The sequence below is a fragment of the Budorcas taxicolor genome, chromosome 16, assembly GCF_023091745.1.
Source record: "Budorcas taxicolor isolate Tak-1 chromosome 16, Takin1.1, whole genome shotgun sequence".
Classification (NCBI taxonomy): domain Eukaryota; kingdom Metazoa; phylum Chordata; class Mammalia; order Artiodactyla; family Bovidae; genus Budorcas; species Budorcas taxicolor.
The window spans coordinates 40111858-40131547 of record NC_068925.1 but is presented as its reverse complement, the minus strand read 5'-3'; the positions used below and the strand labels follow the sequence as shown (position 1 = coordinate 40131547).

The 19690-nt window shown below is 40.4% G+C and overlaps 1 protein-coding gene across 1 annotated transcript in view; it reads right to left on the bottom strand.

Annotated features, from left to right (window-relative positions):
* DNM3 (dynamin 3) overlaps positions 1–10854 on the bottom strand; it is a 636190-nt gene extending 625336 nt beyond the window's left edge. The window contains exon 1 of the mRNA XM_052654294.1: positions 10694–10854. Within this exon, the coding sequence (XP_052510254.1) occupies positions 10694–10854 (161 nt within the window). The remainder of the gene's footprint in view (positions 1–10693) is intronic.
* Between the last annotated feature and the right edge of the window lie 8836 nt (positions 10855–19690).

Sequence of the window (19690 nt, the reverse complement as noted above, 5' to 3'; positions counted from 1 at the left end):
TTCTTCAAATCTTTTCTCCTCCTTAAAATATATGAAAATAATGGGCTTCCATTTTATTAACTAGAAAACAGACGCACATACACACAAAGCTCTAAGCCTCCTCTGGATAATCCAAAACTATTCTTACACAAAGCTTGAGGCATACCTAGAAACATACAGAAAATGTAATTCCAAATGGAACCAGTTAACTAGCTCAGAGCTAAAACTGGAGGTTAACAAGTTGTGAAAATGTCAATCAACTCAAGATATGAATCTTTCCAATGAAAATAAAGTCACTGGGTATTACTTCAACACCTACTTCAAGAAGTTTGATACTTCTGTAAGGTCTAATAGCACCTGACACTATTTTTCTTTTTTTAATATAAATTTATTTATTTTAATTGGAGTTTAATTACTTTACAATATTGTATTGGTTTTGCCATACATCAACATGAATCCGCCACAGGTATACACGTGTTCCCCATCCTGAACCCCCCTCCCACCTCCCTCTGGGTCGTCCCAGTGCACCAGCCCCAAGTATCCAGTATCATGCATCGAACCTGGACAGGCGATTCATTTCATAATGATATTATACATGTTTCAATGCCATTCTCCCAAATCATCCCACCTTCTCCTTTTCCCAGAGTCCAAAAGACTATTCTATACATCTGTGTCTCTTTTGCTATCTCACATACAGGGTTATCGTTACCATCTTTCTATCTTACTTCCTGATCCTCTGGCTATAGGTCATTTCTCTTCGTTGACCTTCACTAATACTCTTGCTAAGTTGTCCTCCTTCACCAGTCAGACTCAGTTGTCTTTCCCACTTCTACCTCCATCTTTGCCTACAACTTCATCTAACATTTCCAAAAGATAAAGATATGCTAAGAATGGTTGTGAGAGTTGGACTGTGAAGAAAGCTGAGTGCCAAAGAATTGATGCTTTTGAACTGTGGTGTTGGAGAAGACTCTTGAGAGTCCGTTGGACTGCAAGGAGATCCAACCAGTCCATTCTAAAGGAGATCAGCCCTGGGTGTTCTTTGGAAGGAATGATGCTAAAGCTGAAACTCCAGTACTTTGGCCATCTCATGCAAAGAGTTGACTCGTTGGAAAAGACTCTGATGCTGGAAGGGATTGGGGGCAGGAGGAAAAGGGGATGACAGAGGATGAGATGGCTGGATGGCATCACCCACTCGATGGACGTGAGTTTGGGTGAACTCCGGGAGTTAGTGACAGGGAGGCCTGGCATGCTGCGATTCATGGGGTCCCAAAGAGTCAGACACGACTGAGCGAGTGAACTGAAAGAATGGTTTATCATTATCACAGAATTAAATACTTTGCTTAAAATTCATTCTCTAGGAGAGTATCTGAAAATAATTTCAACAAAATTCCTTTTTACTGTATTATCTCTATGTGATTAATTCTACTATGTTCATTATCTCTGGTATTTGCCATTCAAACCCTAGCATGTTACTTAACTTTTTCCAGTTCAACTATCCATATTTCTAAATTGAAGTTAATAAAACATGCTTTTACTATACTCTCAGGGATAAGGTAAGGATTAATAAGAATAAATGAGAAGTACTTTGGAACTCTTGGAAGGGAAGAGTATGCAAACTGGACTTGTATATATCTGTTTAAATATACACTGGAGTAATGCTAAATGTGAGTAATGCTTTCTTTTAAAAAGATCCAAATATACTTTAAGATCTAGAACTAACTTTGTAATTTTTAAATCTTTAACTTAGATCTAAAAGTTAGCATTTTGATGCAGCTGTAATCTTCCAACATGCACAAAAACATTTGTAAATAGATATTACTATCTATTATCTTTCCTAAATTTGCTTTTGTTTCAGAAAACGCCCAGTTTAGATAAAAGACTTAAACTAATAGCAATCATTTATTGAATGCACTATTACAGGCCATGCACATTAAACACTACTATCTATCTTCTCTCCTAGATTTACTTTTGTTTTAAAAAGTTAGAAATTGTCCATTTCTAGATAAAAGACTAAAACTAGTAACCATTAAACAAATGGATTCCAGTACCAATTTCAACATGCGGAGGTGGTTTCTCACACCAACAATAAGCAGTGCTCTGGACAACAGCTGGGTATCCTACAATTCAACTCAGTTCTGACATGATCTACCTGGAGAAACCCTCAGACTTCACAGGTTGACAGCTCAGTTCCACAAGACCACCCTCTCCTGTAACTTCAGGCACCAATCTAAAGCCCAGGTTGTTAGAAATGTTTCTAACCAACTAGCTACAGATTAGATGTTCCCACAACCTCCTCCTTGGTCCAAACAACTTGTTAGAGCAGTTCAGAAAACTCAGAGAAGCATTTTATTTACTTTACTACTGTTTTATTATAAATAGGTAAATATCAGGAAGCCATATGGAAGAGACATATAGCACAAGGTATGAGGAAAGGGCGAGGAACTTCCATGCCTTCTCCACTCTCCCCAAATCTCCACGTGTTTGCCAGCCCAAAAGCTCTGTGAATTTTGCCCTTTTAGGGTTTTTTATGGAAGCTTCATTACATAGTTGTGATAGATTAAATCATGGGCCACTGACAGACTTCCCTGGTGGTCCGGTGATTAAGAATCCACCTTGCAATGCAGGGGACTCAGGTATGATCCCTGGTCCCGGAAGATACCACATGCCATGGCGCAACTAAGCCCTAAAGCATCAACTATTGAAGCCCACATGCCCTAGAAGCCATACTCCACAATAAGCCCATGCACCACAACTAGACAGAAGTCTCCACTCACGACAACTAGAGAAAGCCAGCATGCAGCAATAAAGACCCAGCACAGCCATAAATAAATAAATTTTTTTGGTCACTGGTAACTGATTTGACTTCAAGCCCCTCTCCTCTCCCTAGAGATTGCAGGGGGATTGGGGGAGGAGTGGGCATGGGGATGAGACTAAGACTTCCAACCCTCTAATCACAAGGTTGGTTCCACTGGCAAAGGTCCCTCATGCTTGGGTGCTTTCCAAAAGTCACCTCAGTAACCTAACAGAAGATACCTTTTTTCAAAACTTAGGAAATTTCAAGAGTTTGAGGAAAAATAAGTGAGAACACAGACCAAATATATTTGAGAATTATATTTTGGTCATGTGAATGATGAAATACATGTTTTTCTAATAAATCTCAATATCATAGAAATCACTTATTAAATGCTTATTATGGGTCACACACTTTACAGCATCTTACTTGGAACCCAAAAGCACATAAAACAATGAAGTCTGTATTACTGTCTCTATATTGCAAATGAGGAAATTAAATCTCAGTGATGTTCAATGCCTTGCTGAGACGCCATGTTTGCATCCATTATGGAGTTAGAGGTGGGACTGATATGCCTAGCAGCAAAGTCTGCCCTCAGTTACCAGAATATGATGATGATGATTTCTTTCCAAATTCTGGCTTTTTCAGGGTCTAAGAAAACAAGTATATTAAATAAGATAAAGCACCCATCAAATTATTTAAATGGATTAGTCTTTTCAATTTCAAGCCACAAAAACAACAGACAATAAAGTCCTGCAGAAGCCCTACTCACTTCTAATAGGTATGAATGTGTTATTCCCAGAGACAGCACGACCTTTAAGCTGTGGGAAATGAAAATAAGACACCATCACAAAGAAGCATTGAGACACACACTTTAAACTCCTGGAAATAGAGATTCTTCAGCAGGGATGTTTATAGGAAAGACAAAATTTAAAGCAATACTGTATCATTCATATAATTCATGGATTAAATAAATCATTCTTTCTCTCAAAAATCTCATCCACTTCTTAAATAGTAACCTTTTCATTATATTACTTAACTTACACACAATGTTTCAGAAGCTTTCCCCAGTTTAAGCAAGGCCAATCAGTGACCAACCCAGGCATGACTTTCTAGATATGCACACCTGGTAGGAAAATATTAATAAAGTGTGAAAACATCTACTATTTCATATAGTCTTTTCCCCGGGCCCATCTGTTTCTCAAAACTTACAATTTACTCTAGTGTATGTGTTGTGTTTGGTTGCTCATTAGTGTCCAACTCTTCGAACTACAGCCCACCAGGCTCCTCTGTCCAGGAAATTCTCCAAGCAAGAATACTGGCGTGGGTTGCCATTTACTCCTCCAGGGGATCTTCCCGACCCAGGGATTGAACTTGGGTTTCCAGCGTCTCCTGCATGGGCAGGCAGGTTCTTTGCCACTAGGACCAGTGTATTAGCCTGAGAAACATCCTGTTCCCTGTCTCTTTACCCTATTATGTACGGAGGGAAAAAAAATTCATGGCTGGTCTACCATCAAGAGAAGTAATGGAGAGGAGTAACAAGGAGAAGGAAAGATTGGTCCAATGGAAAGAAATGGGAAAAGGAGGTAGTGAGGATGAGAGGGAGATACTTTAAAATGAGAAGAGGAGAAAGAGAAGATGATGAACTGCCACTGGGCTCCCAGTTCTAAACACCAAGTTCCAAACTCAACTCTGATTCTATTTCTGACCTTGGGCAAATCTCCTGTTTCTCTGTATCCTAATGTACTCCAAGAAGTGAGCAAAAATAAAGCCAGAAGAAAGTTCTTATAGAACCTACTGAAATGCCTATCTTTACTACTGATTTTAAAAAAGCTAAGCCAGCTCTGACCAAAAAAAAGAAAAACACCAATTTGGTATTAATAAACCTTCTAATTTTCTAGAATGGTGTTTAACTCAGTAATGCAAATCACTTAGTATCAACCTTCCCTCTGCCTGTACCTTCCTTTGTAAATACATTCTATTCTCAAGTTTGCTTTTAGAACACTTTCCCTAACATTTTGTCTTCTACTTACTCAACTCCTTTAACTAAATGCCTTATTCTTAAAAAACAGAATTCCATCTCCCTTAAGTATTAGTGCCTTCAAGGTCCTTGGTTAATCCGATCCATCCCACCCTCAATGTATCCAGTTATATTTTTAATCTCCCCAACCTCTATTCTTTCCTGCTACTCTTCTCACAGGCCCTATGCAACATACAGTGTCTCTTTGTGATAAACTGACAATCTAAATTCAATGCCTTGTTGTCAAGTCAGACACTGAGACACAGATTACCACCTCCCTGCTTTGACATCGATACTTCAGTGCATGCAGCCTTGAGCTAAAATGATACTGGCTGCCAAATGACACTGAAATCTCCAATACTGTCTATTTTTCACTACATCGCAACTCAATTTCAGAACTGTAGTTTTTCAGAGGTTTTTCTTTTCTGTAGGAATAAATTGACACAGTATAAATTATTTTCTCCCATTTAGTTTTCCTTATACCCAACTGTCTTCATTTTGCAAAATCTTTGAAAGTTGTGATCTCGTACCTTATGCTGTCAATTCTCATTTTATATATACATCAGCTTCTGTACATTCATACTTCCTTCTACATTCTTACCCAGGATACCTAGAACTCAATAATACCCACTCATTGACTTTATTTGCCCACACTTCTCCAGAGTTATCAACCAGAATCACACCCAAAACTAAATCCCTGCTTGGCCACTTGCTAGTCATGTGACCTTGCACAAATTACTTGTCTCTCTAACCATGAATCTCCTTCCTTATTAACATGGGGATGTGAAAACAAGGTACAGAAGGCTTGAAACAGGTCTAACAGCATCCGTGCCTGCCAACAAGTAAGGCGAAACAAATACTAGCCTCCTCCTTCCCTCCACTTTATAATGTTCTTTTTTGGAGAAGGAAATGGCAATCCAAATCCTTTAGAATTTTTAAATTAATGCTGAGTGTGAGAAAAAAGCAAAGCAGACGTAGACAAAACTTTGGCCATCTAGAAAATAAATGGTTTGTTCTACACAGTACACTAGCACAGAGTTCTCTTGATGTGGCTCTGGTGGAAGAGGAAAAGAAAAACTCTATTTCTATCTGAGATTGTAAAGAACAGATATCTCCAGAGCATGTACAAGGAAGTAGATGTTAACAATAAAAGCATGCAAGGATTCAAAAAAAAAAACTCTATTTCTTTTAGCTGTTTGCAGTTCTTTCTTAAAAGTCATCATAATTTAAGCAAAACATCATAATTTAACTCTACTTATTAGGCCCAGCACAAAGTACTGACTACCTAAGACAAACAATTTACTAAATGTATGTCCCGTTGGTAAAGGACCCAAGAACCTACTCTCTAGAATAGCTAACTATTAAGTTCCCATTCCTTCAAAGTTTTGGGTAACAACATCTGCCCAACTTCATTCTTAAAGAAGTTAATCCATTGCATTTTTTTATATCTGTTAATCATAAGTAAATTTCAAAACAGAGATATACTATCCAGTCCAGTTCACTGAGGTATATTGCTTCTCAGGAATTATTAATAGTTGATTGTTACAATTAAATCCTACCAACTGAATTTGTGATAACCTAAAAGTATATTACACAATGTGAATACAGTAAAAATATCTTTATAGTTTCAGGTTTTAGCAATTAACTGTTGGATAAAACAGAGCTCATGTTTCTGACACTTTAAATAGGCTCTTGGGAACCATGAAGTATGATTTTCAACAATTATCACATTTTAATTGTTAGCACTCATTTATCTAATAACTTTAATAGTTGGAAGCCATTTATTGAAAAATATTCACTAATCAAATGCTTTGATATTTTTTAAATAAAACTATTTCAGAATTAATAATTTCACTAAAATACATGCTACTGCTTCAATTTTTAAAAACTCTCTTGAAATTAGTCAAAGGACTTAAGAATAAATTAGTATCTAAGACATATAAGTGGCTTTGAATTTTTAAAAAATTATCTGGTCATGTCTATTCAACAACAGCATCAAATGGTTCACTTTTAAGGTTCTCCAGCAAAACAACTCTAATTTGATAAATCAACATACCCATGTTTAGAAACTTTACAACAAAATAAATATACCTTATATGAGATTTTCACATTGACATGAACTCCCCTCAACATACTCACTTTATCTTTTATTTGACCCCCCACTCATCAAAAAACTTACTTGTGCACAACTGAAAGTCTATTTTACCATTTAGGCTAGAATAGAATAATGTGAATCCTCTGCCAACATAATTAGCATTGAAGAACTAATGTTTCTAACAAGTATATCATTAAAAAGCATTTACACATTAGCAACTAGTACAGTTTCACTTAACACCACTATAAACAAGTTATATTCCCTCTCAACACATACTTAAATAAATAATCCAATTACATCTTAGAGCTCCCTTCAAGAATGTCTAATATAGTAAAAAAAAAAAAAAAATACTTGTCTCTTAACTCATGTTGCTTCTACTTAAGGGGTTGCCTCAAACCCTCTGTGAAATGAGGCAAGACAGACTGATTTAAATAAATTATGAATGAAATTATTAATATAGCAGTTTGTTATTATTTTAGGTGGTAATTTGAAGTGTGATCAAAGAAAGACGTCAAAAGTATTTATCAGAGAAAATGGTAAATCTCAATATGGAGTTCAATACAGCCCAGGGGTTTTAGAGCACAAGTATAAAGCCCAGATACCTCAAGCTGAATCCCAGCTCCACTTGAGGCATTACAAGTACTCTATAAACGTTGACCATTATCATCATCTCACTGCACTGTTTAAAAAAAGGTAGGGTGTAAAAGGAGTTGAATAAGTTCTTCTACACACAAATAAGACAAATGGACAGACCCCATGCCATCTAGTGAACCCCTATATTCAGACAACCCCTATATACTTAGACCACTGAGTCTCAGCTTCTATTCATTAGACCTGCCTCTCACTGAGAGCCTATATCTCATCTGAACACCCAAAAGAACAATTTGGTTTCTCACACTATATTACATTAATATGTAAATTAATCACTTTAACAAGAAAATCACAAACAAGTAGTTCATTCAAGACTCATTTTATTCATAACAGTCTCAAAACTTGTCAACCCAAAATTAGATTTTAGAGTTACAGCTAAATGAAGTAAACAAATTCACATCCAAATTCATTCAGTGGTGTCAAAAAATCAATATAAACAGACAGAGAAAGAGACAGTCCACTAAACACGGATTGCTAAATGTTAAGAAGAAAATGCATCATTATTTAAGAGGACAAGCTTAAATGGTGAACAAATGCTACTAATTTACCCAAGTAATGAGCCCTTGTTTTATGACTGCATTCAATAACTGCATAGAGGTCAGAGCCTTAAAATGAAAACAGCTATATGTAAAAGAGGAAAGTTTCATTCTTAAAGAACCTTATCTTTATTGAAAATTTTCTGGATAATAAAAAGATAAAAGGTTACAGTGTAATATGAGCAGTTTTTTTCACTTAGAATGAATCTCCTAACAAAATACAGAACTCCTTTTTCCCTAAGGTTTGTTTATAATTAGAAATTAGATTCCTCAATAATTCAATGACTGAAACCTTTACTAAAATCAAATTACTTTTTAAATTAAATTTTCACCTAATATATAAGTTCTGCTGGCAGGTGTCATCTCTACAGATAATAAAGCCTTACTATATTTATTAAATCAGTTTTTTCCTTTATGCCCATCCTTTCCTTTGACTTGACATTCTTATAGTATTTAATTATTGGTAAATTAAATTACCAATAAATTACTAATGTATTCTGATAAATATGCTGGTGTGCATACTATTTACAATGTCCCTGTTTTTCATTCTATCATAAAGAGTATTCAAGCTAAAATATTTTACTTTTTCAGATTTTTAAAATTCTCATTTGGAAAGAGGATAGCTAGTGAGGAAAGATATTTACAATTTTATTACAGCATCAGTGACTATGTTTAGGATTGGAAAATCTGAAGAACAGAATCAAGATATGTGGATAAAATCAACATTAGGTTCAAAAGTTCTCGCCACAAAAAGTGCATTTATAAGGCAGATTCATCCAACTAAATATATGAAAGATGCATAAAATATGGTCATTGCATTTGAATTACTTACAATTTTAATCTTTAAGTATTTGTTTAAAAAGCAAAAGTAGTTAAATGATTATTAAGGCTTCCTGTTAAATGCTCTGGAGTTTGTAAATCCCAAAAAAAACCTCACCAAACCTCACTTTCACTATAGATACCACTTTAAATTTAGTGAATTTCATTGACAATAAATCTAAGAAAGTAAAACCCTTATGTATGTGACTATTTTGTGTACACGTTTGAAATCACATATTCATCCGTCACTAGACCATAAGTCTATGATGACGTAGGCAAAATGCTTTACCATCACTTTTCTCACCACTAAAATTAATGGTAAAACTGAGAAAAGTGATTAAGTGACTTAGTCAAAGAAAACAGCCAACTGTCAGCAATCTTACTTTTTTAAAAACTAGGTTTCTTAGCTTTCTAGTTCATCAGGAAGGGGGGGAAAAAATCCTTAAGAGTATCATCTGAGAGACAGAGCATCATCTGAGAGCAAAGAATATACACTTTATGGATACTACCATTCCCAAAGATGTGGGAATATCTAAATTTTACACAAACACTAACAAAAAAGAAAAGCAAAGCCAAAAAACAAACAAACCACGAACCTTCTGAATTCAAAATCACTAACCAGTCAAACAGAAAGAGTCAAGTACAGTCTCTGTATTGTACCATCGCTGGCCCCCTCCATCAGCTATTGTACATTTCTACCTAGTTTATTACTAGGAAACAGATTTCAGTTTTCATGATGCTTTCCAATGGGCTTTTCTTAGCAAATGTCTGCACTCCTCAGGCAAGGCCGTTAAGGTAACTTAATCTCTCATGCACTGCTCAATCGGGTGGGGGGGGGGGGGGGCGGGGAATGCTGATTCCCAATTTAAAAATGAATTATTTGGGTTTTTCAGAATTAAAAGTAACTACGAAACCTGGAACCATAATTTCAATTCAGCTGTTAACTTGAAGGTTCGCAGGACAAATAAAAGCTTAGGGAATCGAAGATGATGCTGGGGAAGGGGGTGCAGAGAGAGTATGAGAAAGATGCTGGTCCATTCCGAGATGATGCAGGAATGACATGGCACCTGGACAACACAAGTCCCAGTTCACCCCCCTCTGAGTCTCTGCCTCGGTTTCTCTCTATGCCTGGAGCTGTGAGTAGGTGCACACGCAAACGCAATCACCTTTTACTGTTGGACTCCTTAGTGAGGAGAACGGTGGGGAAGCGTCGTGGGTTAAAGCCTCACCACAACAAACGATTTCTTTCTCCTCGAACCCCGCCTCCCCTGCTAGGGGCAGGCGACGACTGTCTCGAACAGTAGACAGCTGACAGGAGCCGAGAACCAAGGCGAGAAGGAAAGCATCTCCAAGGGGGGAGGGGCAGGGAAATGAACCCCACAGCCTCGCGGAGAGCCTGGGGAGGCTGACAGGAAAAGGAGGAGGATATTGAGCCGGGAAAACAGAAAGGGGACTGGGAAGCTCCCGGGAGAGCTACGCATTCAGGCTGTCCCCGGGGCCGGCGCGCAAGGGGCGGGAGGGGGAAGTCATCCTGGGGCGGACCCCCTCCCCGACTCCCAGACCGGAGGACGGGGAGGAAATGGCTTTGTATCGCAGGATGAAAGGCAGACAGGAGGGCCACCAGGCGGGGAGGGACAGAGGATGCCCGGAGCCGGGACGACCCCGCCCGCCGTCACGGACACTGCCGCTCTTCCCTCCCATCCGCTGCAGCCCCTGGTCCAGCCTCAGGCTCCTGCCCTCGACACTCCAGCAGCCTGAAGTGGGGTCGCCCCCGCCTCCTACCCTCCCCCTCGCGTGCTCACCTGCCCACGAAGTTCTCGAGCACCGAGCTCTTGCCGGCGCTCTGGCCGCCCACCACGGCGATCTGAGGCAGCTCCAGCAGGCAGCTCTGTCCCAGGGCGGAGAAGGCATCCTGCAGACGGTTCACCAGAGGGATGAGCTCCTCCATCTCCCGATTCCCCATTGTGCCTGCCCCGCCAGATGCCCGCTAGTCCCTGCTAGTCTCTGCGACCTGGCAGGGAGCCGGGGCCGCGCTGCCCTCGCAGCCGCTGCCGCGCTGGGTTTAGTCAGCCGGGTACAGCCAGACGTCGGATCCCGCCACGGTCCGGCCTCTAGTGCGCTCCTGACAGCAACGGCCCCGAAGCGCGCCTGCGCAGGCGGGTGGGGGCGTGGCCTGACTCCGCGACCGCCCCGCCCTCGCTGGGATGGGCGGCTGCTGTGCCCTGGGCTTCGCCAGACCTCCCCGCCCAGCGCGCACGCACTGCCTCCCAGCTGCGGCCAGATGCCACCGCCTGTGTCGTCTGGTGCCAAGGTTCAGAGATAGAGTTAACAGCACTCGGTCAGGGAACGGCATGAAATAGCAGCACCAGCCGACAGCACTGTTCCCTTTCAGTAGCTACTGTAAGCCAAAGTCCAGTGGAAAGCACTCCACCGTAACAGCTCAACACTGTCGCCAGCGGCGGCGGCAGCAGCTCAGATGCCACCGCCAGTGCAATGCCTTCAGAGTGCACCTCCCAAAAGGAAATCTCTTGTTCTCACGGCCCACTCCAGAACCCTGGCTCCCTGGGGTGGCCGGCCTTTGGGAGTCTGAATTCTTCAATCTGACATCCGTTTCAGGCCCTGCGTATTCTGACCCTACCTAAAGATACAACTTGAACCGCTGGGTTCTTTTGGCCCTGCAGAAGCAAAGGTAGAGTCCACTGTGCTTACCCAGCACCACTCGCCCTCTTCAGTCTACCAAGTTCATTCTGTCTTTTGTGACTCTTCATTCCATTTCTCCTCCTAATCTACCTCTTATGGTCTCTATCAATAACCATGTATTCTTCTCCCATTCTCTTAAATTTAGCGAACCAAGTGACTGCATTGGATCCTGTGCTTTGTGTTGGGGACACAGAGGGATAAATGGTCATGCTTCTCTCAGCCTCCTTGGACAGATTCTCATTTCAAATACTCATACTACTCAGAATTCAATTCATGAACGTTTTAGTCTACCTGAAGACTTCCCCATGGCAATAACTACACATAATTTTCAGTTCAGTCACTCAGTCATGTCCCACTCTTTGCAACTCCATGAACTGCAGCACGCCAGGCCTCCCTGTCCATCACCAACTCCAGCAGTTTACCCAAACTCATGTCCATTGAGTCAATGATGCCATCCAGCCATCTCATCCTCTGTTGTCCCCTTCTCCTCCTGCCCCTAATCCCTCCCAGCATCAAAGTCTTTTCCAGTGAGTCAACTCTTTGCATGAGGTGGCCAAAGTATTGGAGTTTCAGCTTCAGCATCAGTCCTTCCAATGAACATTCAGGACTGGTCTCCTTTGGGATGGACTGGTTGGATCTCCTTGCAGTCCAAGGGACTCTCAATAGTCTTCTCCAACACCACAGTTCAAAAGCATCAGTTCTTTGGTGCTCAGCTTTCTTCACAGTCTCTCACATCCATATATGACCACTGGAAAAACCAGAGCCTTGACAGGACAGACCTTTGTTGGCAAAGTAATGTCTCTTCTTTTTAATATGCTGTCTAGGTTGGTTATAACTTTGCTTCCAAGGAGTAAGCGTCTTTTAATTTCATGGCTGCAATCACCATCTACAGTGATTTTGGAGCCCCAAAAATATAAAGTCTGACACTGTTTCCACTCTTTCCCATCTATTTCCCATGAAGTGATGAGACCGGATGCCATGATCTTAGTTTTCTGAATGTTGAGCTTCAAGCCAACTTTTTCCACTCTCCTCTTTCACTTTCATCAAGAGGCTTTTGAGTTCTATCACTTTCTGCCATAAAGGTAGTGTCATCTGCATATCTGAGGTTATTGATATTTCTCCTGGCAATCTTCATTCCAGCTTGTGCTTCTTCTAGCCCAGCATTTCTCATGATGTACTCTGCATAGAAGTTAAATAAGCAGGGTGACAATATACAGCCTTGATGTACTCCTTTTCCTATTTGGAACCAGTCTGTTGTTCCATGTCCAGTTCTAACTGTTGCTTCCTGACCTGCATATAGGTTTCTCAAGAGGCAGGTCAGGTGGTCTGGTATTCCCATCTCTTTCAGAATTTTCCACAGTTTATTGTGATCCACACAGTCAAAGGCTTTGGCATAGTCAATAAAGCAGAAATAGATGTTTTTCTGGAACTTTCTTGCTTTTTCGATGATCCAGCAGATATTGGCAATTTGATCTCTGCCTTTTCTGAAACCAGCTTGAACATCTGGAAGTTCACGGTTCACGTATTGCTGAAGCCTGGCTTGGAGAATTTTGAGCATTACTTTACTAGCGTGTGAGATGAGTGCAATTGTGTGGTAGTTTGAACATTCTTTGGCATTGTCTTTCTTTGGGATTGGAATGAAAACTGACCTTTTCCAGTCCTGTGGCCACTGCTGAGATTTCCAAAATTGCCAGCATATTGAATGCAGCACTTTCACAGCATCATCTTTCAGGATTTGAAATAGCTCAACTGGAATTCCATCACCTCCACTAGGTTTGTTCGTAGTGATGCTTTCTAAGGCCCACTTGACTTCACATTCCACAATGTCTGGCTCTTAATGAGTGATCACACCATCATGATTATCTGGGTCATAAGGATCTTTTCTGTACAGTTCTTCTGTGCATTCTTGCCACCTCTTCTTAATATCTTCTGCTTCTGTTAGGTCCATACCATTTCTGTCCTTTATCGAGCCCATCTTTGCATGAAATGTTCCCTTGGTATCTCTAATTTTCTTGAAGAGATCTCTAGTCTTTCCCATTCTGCTGTTTTCCTCTGTTTCTTTGCATTGATCATTGAGGAAGGCTTTCTTATCTCTCCTTGCTATTCTTTGGAACTCTGCATTCAGATGCTTATATCTTTCTTTTTCTCCTTTGCTTTTCACTTCCCTTCTTTTCACAGCTATTTGTAAGCCCTCCTCAGACAGCCATTTTGCTTTTTTGCATTTCTTTTCCATGGGGATGGTCTTGATCCCTGTCTTCTGTACAATGTCATGAACCTCCATCCATAGTTCATCAGACACTCTGTCTATAAGATCTAGTCCCTTACATCTATTTCTCACTTCCACTGTATAATCATAAGGGATTTGATTTAGGTCATACCTGAACAGTCTAGTGGTTTTCTCTACTTTCTTCAATTTAAGTCTGAATTTGGCAATAAGGAGTTCATGATCTGAGTCACAGTCAGCTCCCGGTCTTGTTTTTGCTGACTCTGTAGAACTTCTCCATCTTTAGCTGCAAAGAATATAATGAATCTGATTTCAGTGTTGACCATCTGGTAATGTCCATGTGTAGAGTCTTCTCTTGTGTTGTTGGAAGAGGGTGTTTGCTATGACCAGTGCATTCTCTGGAAAAAACTCTACTAGCCTTTGCCCTGCTTCATTCTGTACTCCAAGGCCAAATTTGCCTGTTACTCCAGGTGTTTCTTGACTTCCTACTTTTGCATTCCAGTCCCCTATAATGAAAAAGACATCTCTTTTGGGTGTTAGTTCTAGAAGGTCTTGTAGGTCTTCATAGAACCATTCAACTTCAGCTTCTTCAGCGTTACTGGTTGGGGCATAGACTTGGATTACTGTGATATTGAATTGTTTGCCTTGGAAATGAACAGAGATCATTCTGTCGTTTTTGAGATTGCATCCAAGTACTGGATTTTGGACTCTTGTTGACCATGATGGCTACTCCATTTCTTCTAAGGGATTCCTGCCCATAGTAGTAGATATAATGGTCATGAGTTAATTCACCCATTCCAGTCCATTTTAGTTCCTGATTCCTAAAATGTCAATATTGACTTTTGCCATCTCCTGTTTGACCACTTCCAATTTGCCTTGATTCATGGACCTGACATTCCAGGTTCCTATGCAATATTGCTCTTTACATCATTGGACTTTGCTTCTATCACCAGTCACATCCACAACTGGGTATTGTTTTTGCTTTGGCTCCATCCCTTCATTCTTTCTGGAGTTATTTCTCCACTGATCTCCAGCAGCATATTGGGCACTTACCGACCTGGGGAGTTCCTCTTTCGGTATCCTATCATTTTGCCTTTTCATACTGTTCATGGGGGTTCTCAAGGCAAGAATACTGAAATGGTTTGCCATTCCCTTCTCCAGTGGACCACATTCTGTCAGACCTCTCCACCATGACCAGTCTGTCTTGGGTGGCCCCACACGGCATGACGCAGTTTCATTGAGTTAGAAAAGGTCCATGTGATCAGATTGGCTAGTTTTCTGTGATTATGGTTTCAGTGTGTCTGCCCTCTAATGCCCTCTCACAATACGTACCATCTTACTTGAGTTTCTCTTACCTTGGACGTGAGGAATCTCTTCACCATTGCTCCATGGCCAAGTGGGACTTTACAGCCGCTGCTCCTTACCACGGACGAGGTCGCCCCTCCTAACCTTCAACGTGGAGTAGCTCCTCTCAGCCCTCCTGTGCCCATGCAGCCACTCCTTGCACGTGGGGTTGCTCCTCTCAGCCGCCACCCCTGACCTTGGCTGTGGGGTAGGTCAACTCAGCCACACTTCTGCGCAGTCTGTTGCAGCCGCTGCGCTTCTGCAAGGTCTGTCTAGATAATGACTAGAGACTAGTCCAAATAACTCTTCTGAGCCTTAGATTGTATTCCAAGTTGGTCCTAGACCTCACTGCCTGTGTGTCCCACAAGTACTTCTGCTTAATTTATTCATATTTGAACTCATTTTTTCTAGTCTCAGCATTTAATGCTATAAACTTCCCTCTAACCATAAAAATGCTTATATAAAAATGCCCATTAAAATCAGAAGGCTAAGAATCCAGATGTCCATCAATAGGTAAATGAATAAACAAGTGTGATATATGCATACAGTGATAGATTTTATATGACAACCAGCAATGACCAGCTCAGTGGTTGGACAGAGAAGCTCCAAAGCACTTCCCAAAGCAAAATTTGCACCAATGACACGTCATGGTCACTGGTTGGTGGTCTTCTACCTGTCTGATCCACTACAGTTTTCTGAAACATGGTGAAGCCATTACATCTGAGACATATGCTCAGCAAATTGATGAGATGCACTGAAAACTGTAACACCTGCATCCAGCATTGGTCAATAGAAAGGGCCCAATTCTTCACAACAATGCTCGAGCACATATCACACAACCAATGCTTCAAAAGTTGAGCAAATTGGGCTATGAAGTTTCGCCTCATACACCATATTCACCTGACCTCTCACCAACTGACTGCCACTTCAAGCATCTTGATAGCTGTTTGCAGGGATAACTTCCACAACCAGCAGGAGGCGGAATATATTTTCAAAGGGTTCATCAAATCCCCAAACACAGATTTTTATGCTATAGAAATAAACAAATTTATTTCTTGTTGGCAAAAATGTGTTCATTGCAATGGTTCCTATTTTGATTAATAAAAATGTGTCTGAGCCTAGTTATAATGATTTAAAATTCACAATCCAAAAGCAGAGTTACTTTGGTAACAGCCTAATACCTCCCTGGAACCCACCTCCTCTCTCCTCTTCATTTCTGCTCTAAATGCCTTATTTTTTATTGTCATTGGTTGAACAGCCACCTTCTTCTATACTTCCCAAGTCTCTATACCCTGAATAGATAGATCTTCACATGGCACTTGACACATTGCATTGAGTCTCTAATTTACATCTTTGTCTTCCACTAACCTGGTAGGCAGAATAATGGGCCCCAAAATATTCTAACCCTTGGAACATTCTAATCCCTACAACCTGTGAACATCTTATCCACCATGGCCAAGTGGGACTTCACAGATGTGATTAAATTAAATAGCTTTGGATGGGGAGATTATGCTGGATTATCTAGATGCTCCCAGTTTAAGAAAAGAAAGCCTTTCCTGGCTATGTCTTCTATGACCACAGAAGAGTGGTGCAACCTTGCTGGGTTTGAAGATGGAGAAAGGGGGGATCACAAGCCAAGGAATGCAAGCAGCCTCAAGAAGCTAGAAAAGGTGAGTAAACAAATTATCTTTATCCCCCAGAGCCTCCTAAAGAACCACATCCCTGCCAATACCTTGGTTTTAGCCCAGAGAGACCAGCGTTGGACTTTCAACCTACAGAACTGTAAGTTAATACATTTGTGTTGTTTTGAACCACTAAGTCTGTGGTCATTTGTTAGAACAGCCATAGAAAGCTAATACAACTAATGACAAGCTCCTTGAGGGCAAGGTTTACCTTTGTGATTCTCAATGCCAAACACAGTGCTTCGTACCTAAAAAGACCAGTCTATTGGGGACATAAATTATTATAATACAATGTTATAAGTGTTCTAAGGGTGCAATGGACTAAATTGTACACTCAAAATCCATAACTGAAGCCCTACCCCGACAGTGTAGCTGTATTTGGAGTAAAGAAGTAATCAGGATTAAGTAGGGTCATAAGAGGTGAGCCTTGATCCAATAGGATTAGTGTCCCTCTAAGAGGAGAAGGCAATGGCAACCCACTCCAGTACTCTTGCCTGGAAAATCCCATGGACGGAGGAGCCTGGTAGGCTATAGTCCATGGGGTCGTGAAGAGTTGGACACGACTGAGCGACTTCATTTTACTTTTCACTTTCACTTTTCACTTTCATGCACTGGAGAAGGAAATGGCAACTCACTCCAGTGTTCTTGCCTGGAGAATCCCAGGGACAGGGGAGCCTGGTGGGCTGCTCTCTATGGGGTCACACAGGGTCGGACACGACTGAAGGGACTTAGCAGCAGCAGCAGCAAGAGGAGACCCTAGAGAGCTTGCTTGTTTTCTCTCCGTGCCATGTTAGGATACAGTGAGAAGACAGATATCTACAAGCCAGGAAGAGGATCCTCACCAGGAACTGAATTGGTCAGCACCTTAATCTTGGACTTCTAAACTCCAGGATTTTGAGAAAATAAATTTCTGTTGTTTAAGCAAGCAATTCTATATTTGTTAGGGCAGCCCAAGCTAAGACGCAGGGTTTGGTTAAAGGAACACGAGATGAAAAGCAGTAACTCTATCTAGAGAGCATCGTGGAAGTTTCAGTGATGAGGTGACTGTTGAGGTGAGCTTTAATGAGACTATCCTGCACTCTATATGCTGTGAGGAGTATAAAAGCTTGCTTCATCTGTGCTTCAAGTATCTTGCACTTGACTATAGGAGACAATGTTACATGCACTAGACAGAACATCTATTGTCCTCATATACATTTGAATTTCATGTATGGTGAAGTGATGCATGCCATCTCTATGCTCCAGAACTTAGTAAAAGTCAGCCCCACCCACCTGCTTCAAGAAACCATCCTGAACTACTCTTGCTAATTGCTTTCCCTCTTTACTTCCTATTTCTAGAATCAATCCTACAATAACTTGCAACCAAGATAAATTAAACACACAGAGACACATTCGACACCATTTTTGCATAAATTAATCTGGATGAAACAACTAGCGAGGGAAAACTTGAAAAGCAGGGGAAATTTTGACAGAAAGACAACCTACACCTTTGAGGGTGAGTGCAAAGCTGGAAAGGGGAGCCCTGTCAGGCACCCCAGCTTCCTGACTGTATCACAAGATATCTCAGCCCTGTTTCAGCAACAAGTAATTAATGCCAACTCCTACTTTGACTCTGACACTTGCTTCCACGCCATCTTCTTGGCAAAGCAGAAGATTCCAAAAGTTGAGAGCCTTCTTTAGGTGTGGTTCTCTAGCTAAAATATTAGAATTATTTATAAACAGTTTAGAATTCTTATATTTAAATGAATATTTTTCTTCAGGGTCATTTTGAGAAGCAACAAGCTTACTACAATAATACCACATTTCTCTTCTTTTGAAATTGACAAACCTTACCCCAAATATCAAACTCAGTTTTCCACAGTTACTCATCATTTTAGATGAACAGAATGTTAGCCACATTGATCTACTACCTCATTCATAGGACTTAGCCTATTAGCCAAATAACTTTTGGCTAATTTTAAGAATTAAATATATATTTATATACATGTGTATACACATATTATATACATATTTTTTAAAATATGCTATAAGCTTGAAGGCAAGCTCTAAGAGAGGAGTTTGAAATTTTTGAAATGATAAAAACATCCCTAGAAAAATGTTTAACCTCTCAAAGAACATCACATACTTCAATATATGAATTCAGGAATTCATTTTTTTAAATCAGTCACATTTCTGCAAAATCATATTCCATATATTTCCCACAGTGCCTAGCTTGGTGGCCAATAAATATTTATGAAGCAAAACTGAATAAAAACTTGAGCATTTGTCATGTTGTCCATTTTGAGCATCATTACATAAATAATATTCTTAATCTGTGTACTATTTAAGATCTATTCTGGTCCTTTGAAAGATTATCACATACATGGATTTTAGGTCTTACTGCAATATCAGCCTGTCTGAGGGCATCTTTTGAGTTCTATTAAACCCAGTGAACCTCCAATATAGGTATACAGACTTTTAATACTGTAGCCATCATAGTTGACATTTATGCCTCTCAGGGTTTCTCTCCTCTAGCCTGGGGGTGATGAGAGGGCAAAGACTCCCAGTTTCATTGTCCATATTTTTTATCAGCTGTCATCAAGAAGCAAAATAACTCTGGAAGCACATTCCAATCTCCTACACCTATAACGTCTGTCAGTTTGAGATCCAACAGATGGAAACTCACCAGTAGCCTCATGGAAGCATAGCTAAATCTACACACATGCAGAGCAGAAATACCAATAGGCAAGTATAAGAGAAGGGTTAAGGAGAACTCTCTATATTAAGTCTGACTTAGTTGCCAGTTTGTGCGTCCTTCTATCAAATAGGTATAACTGTTTTCTCCTGTAAATATAATCCCCATATACTAA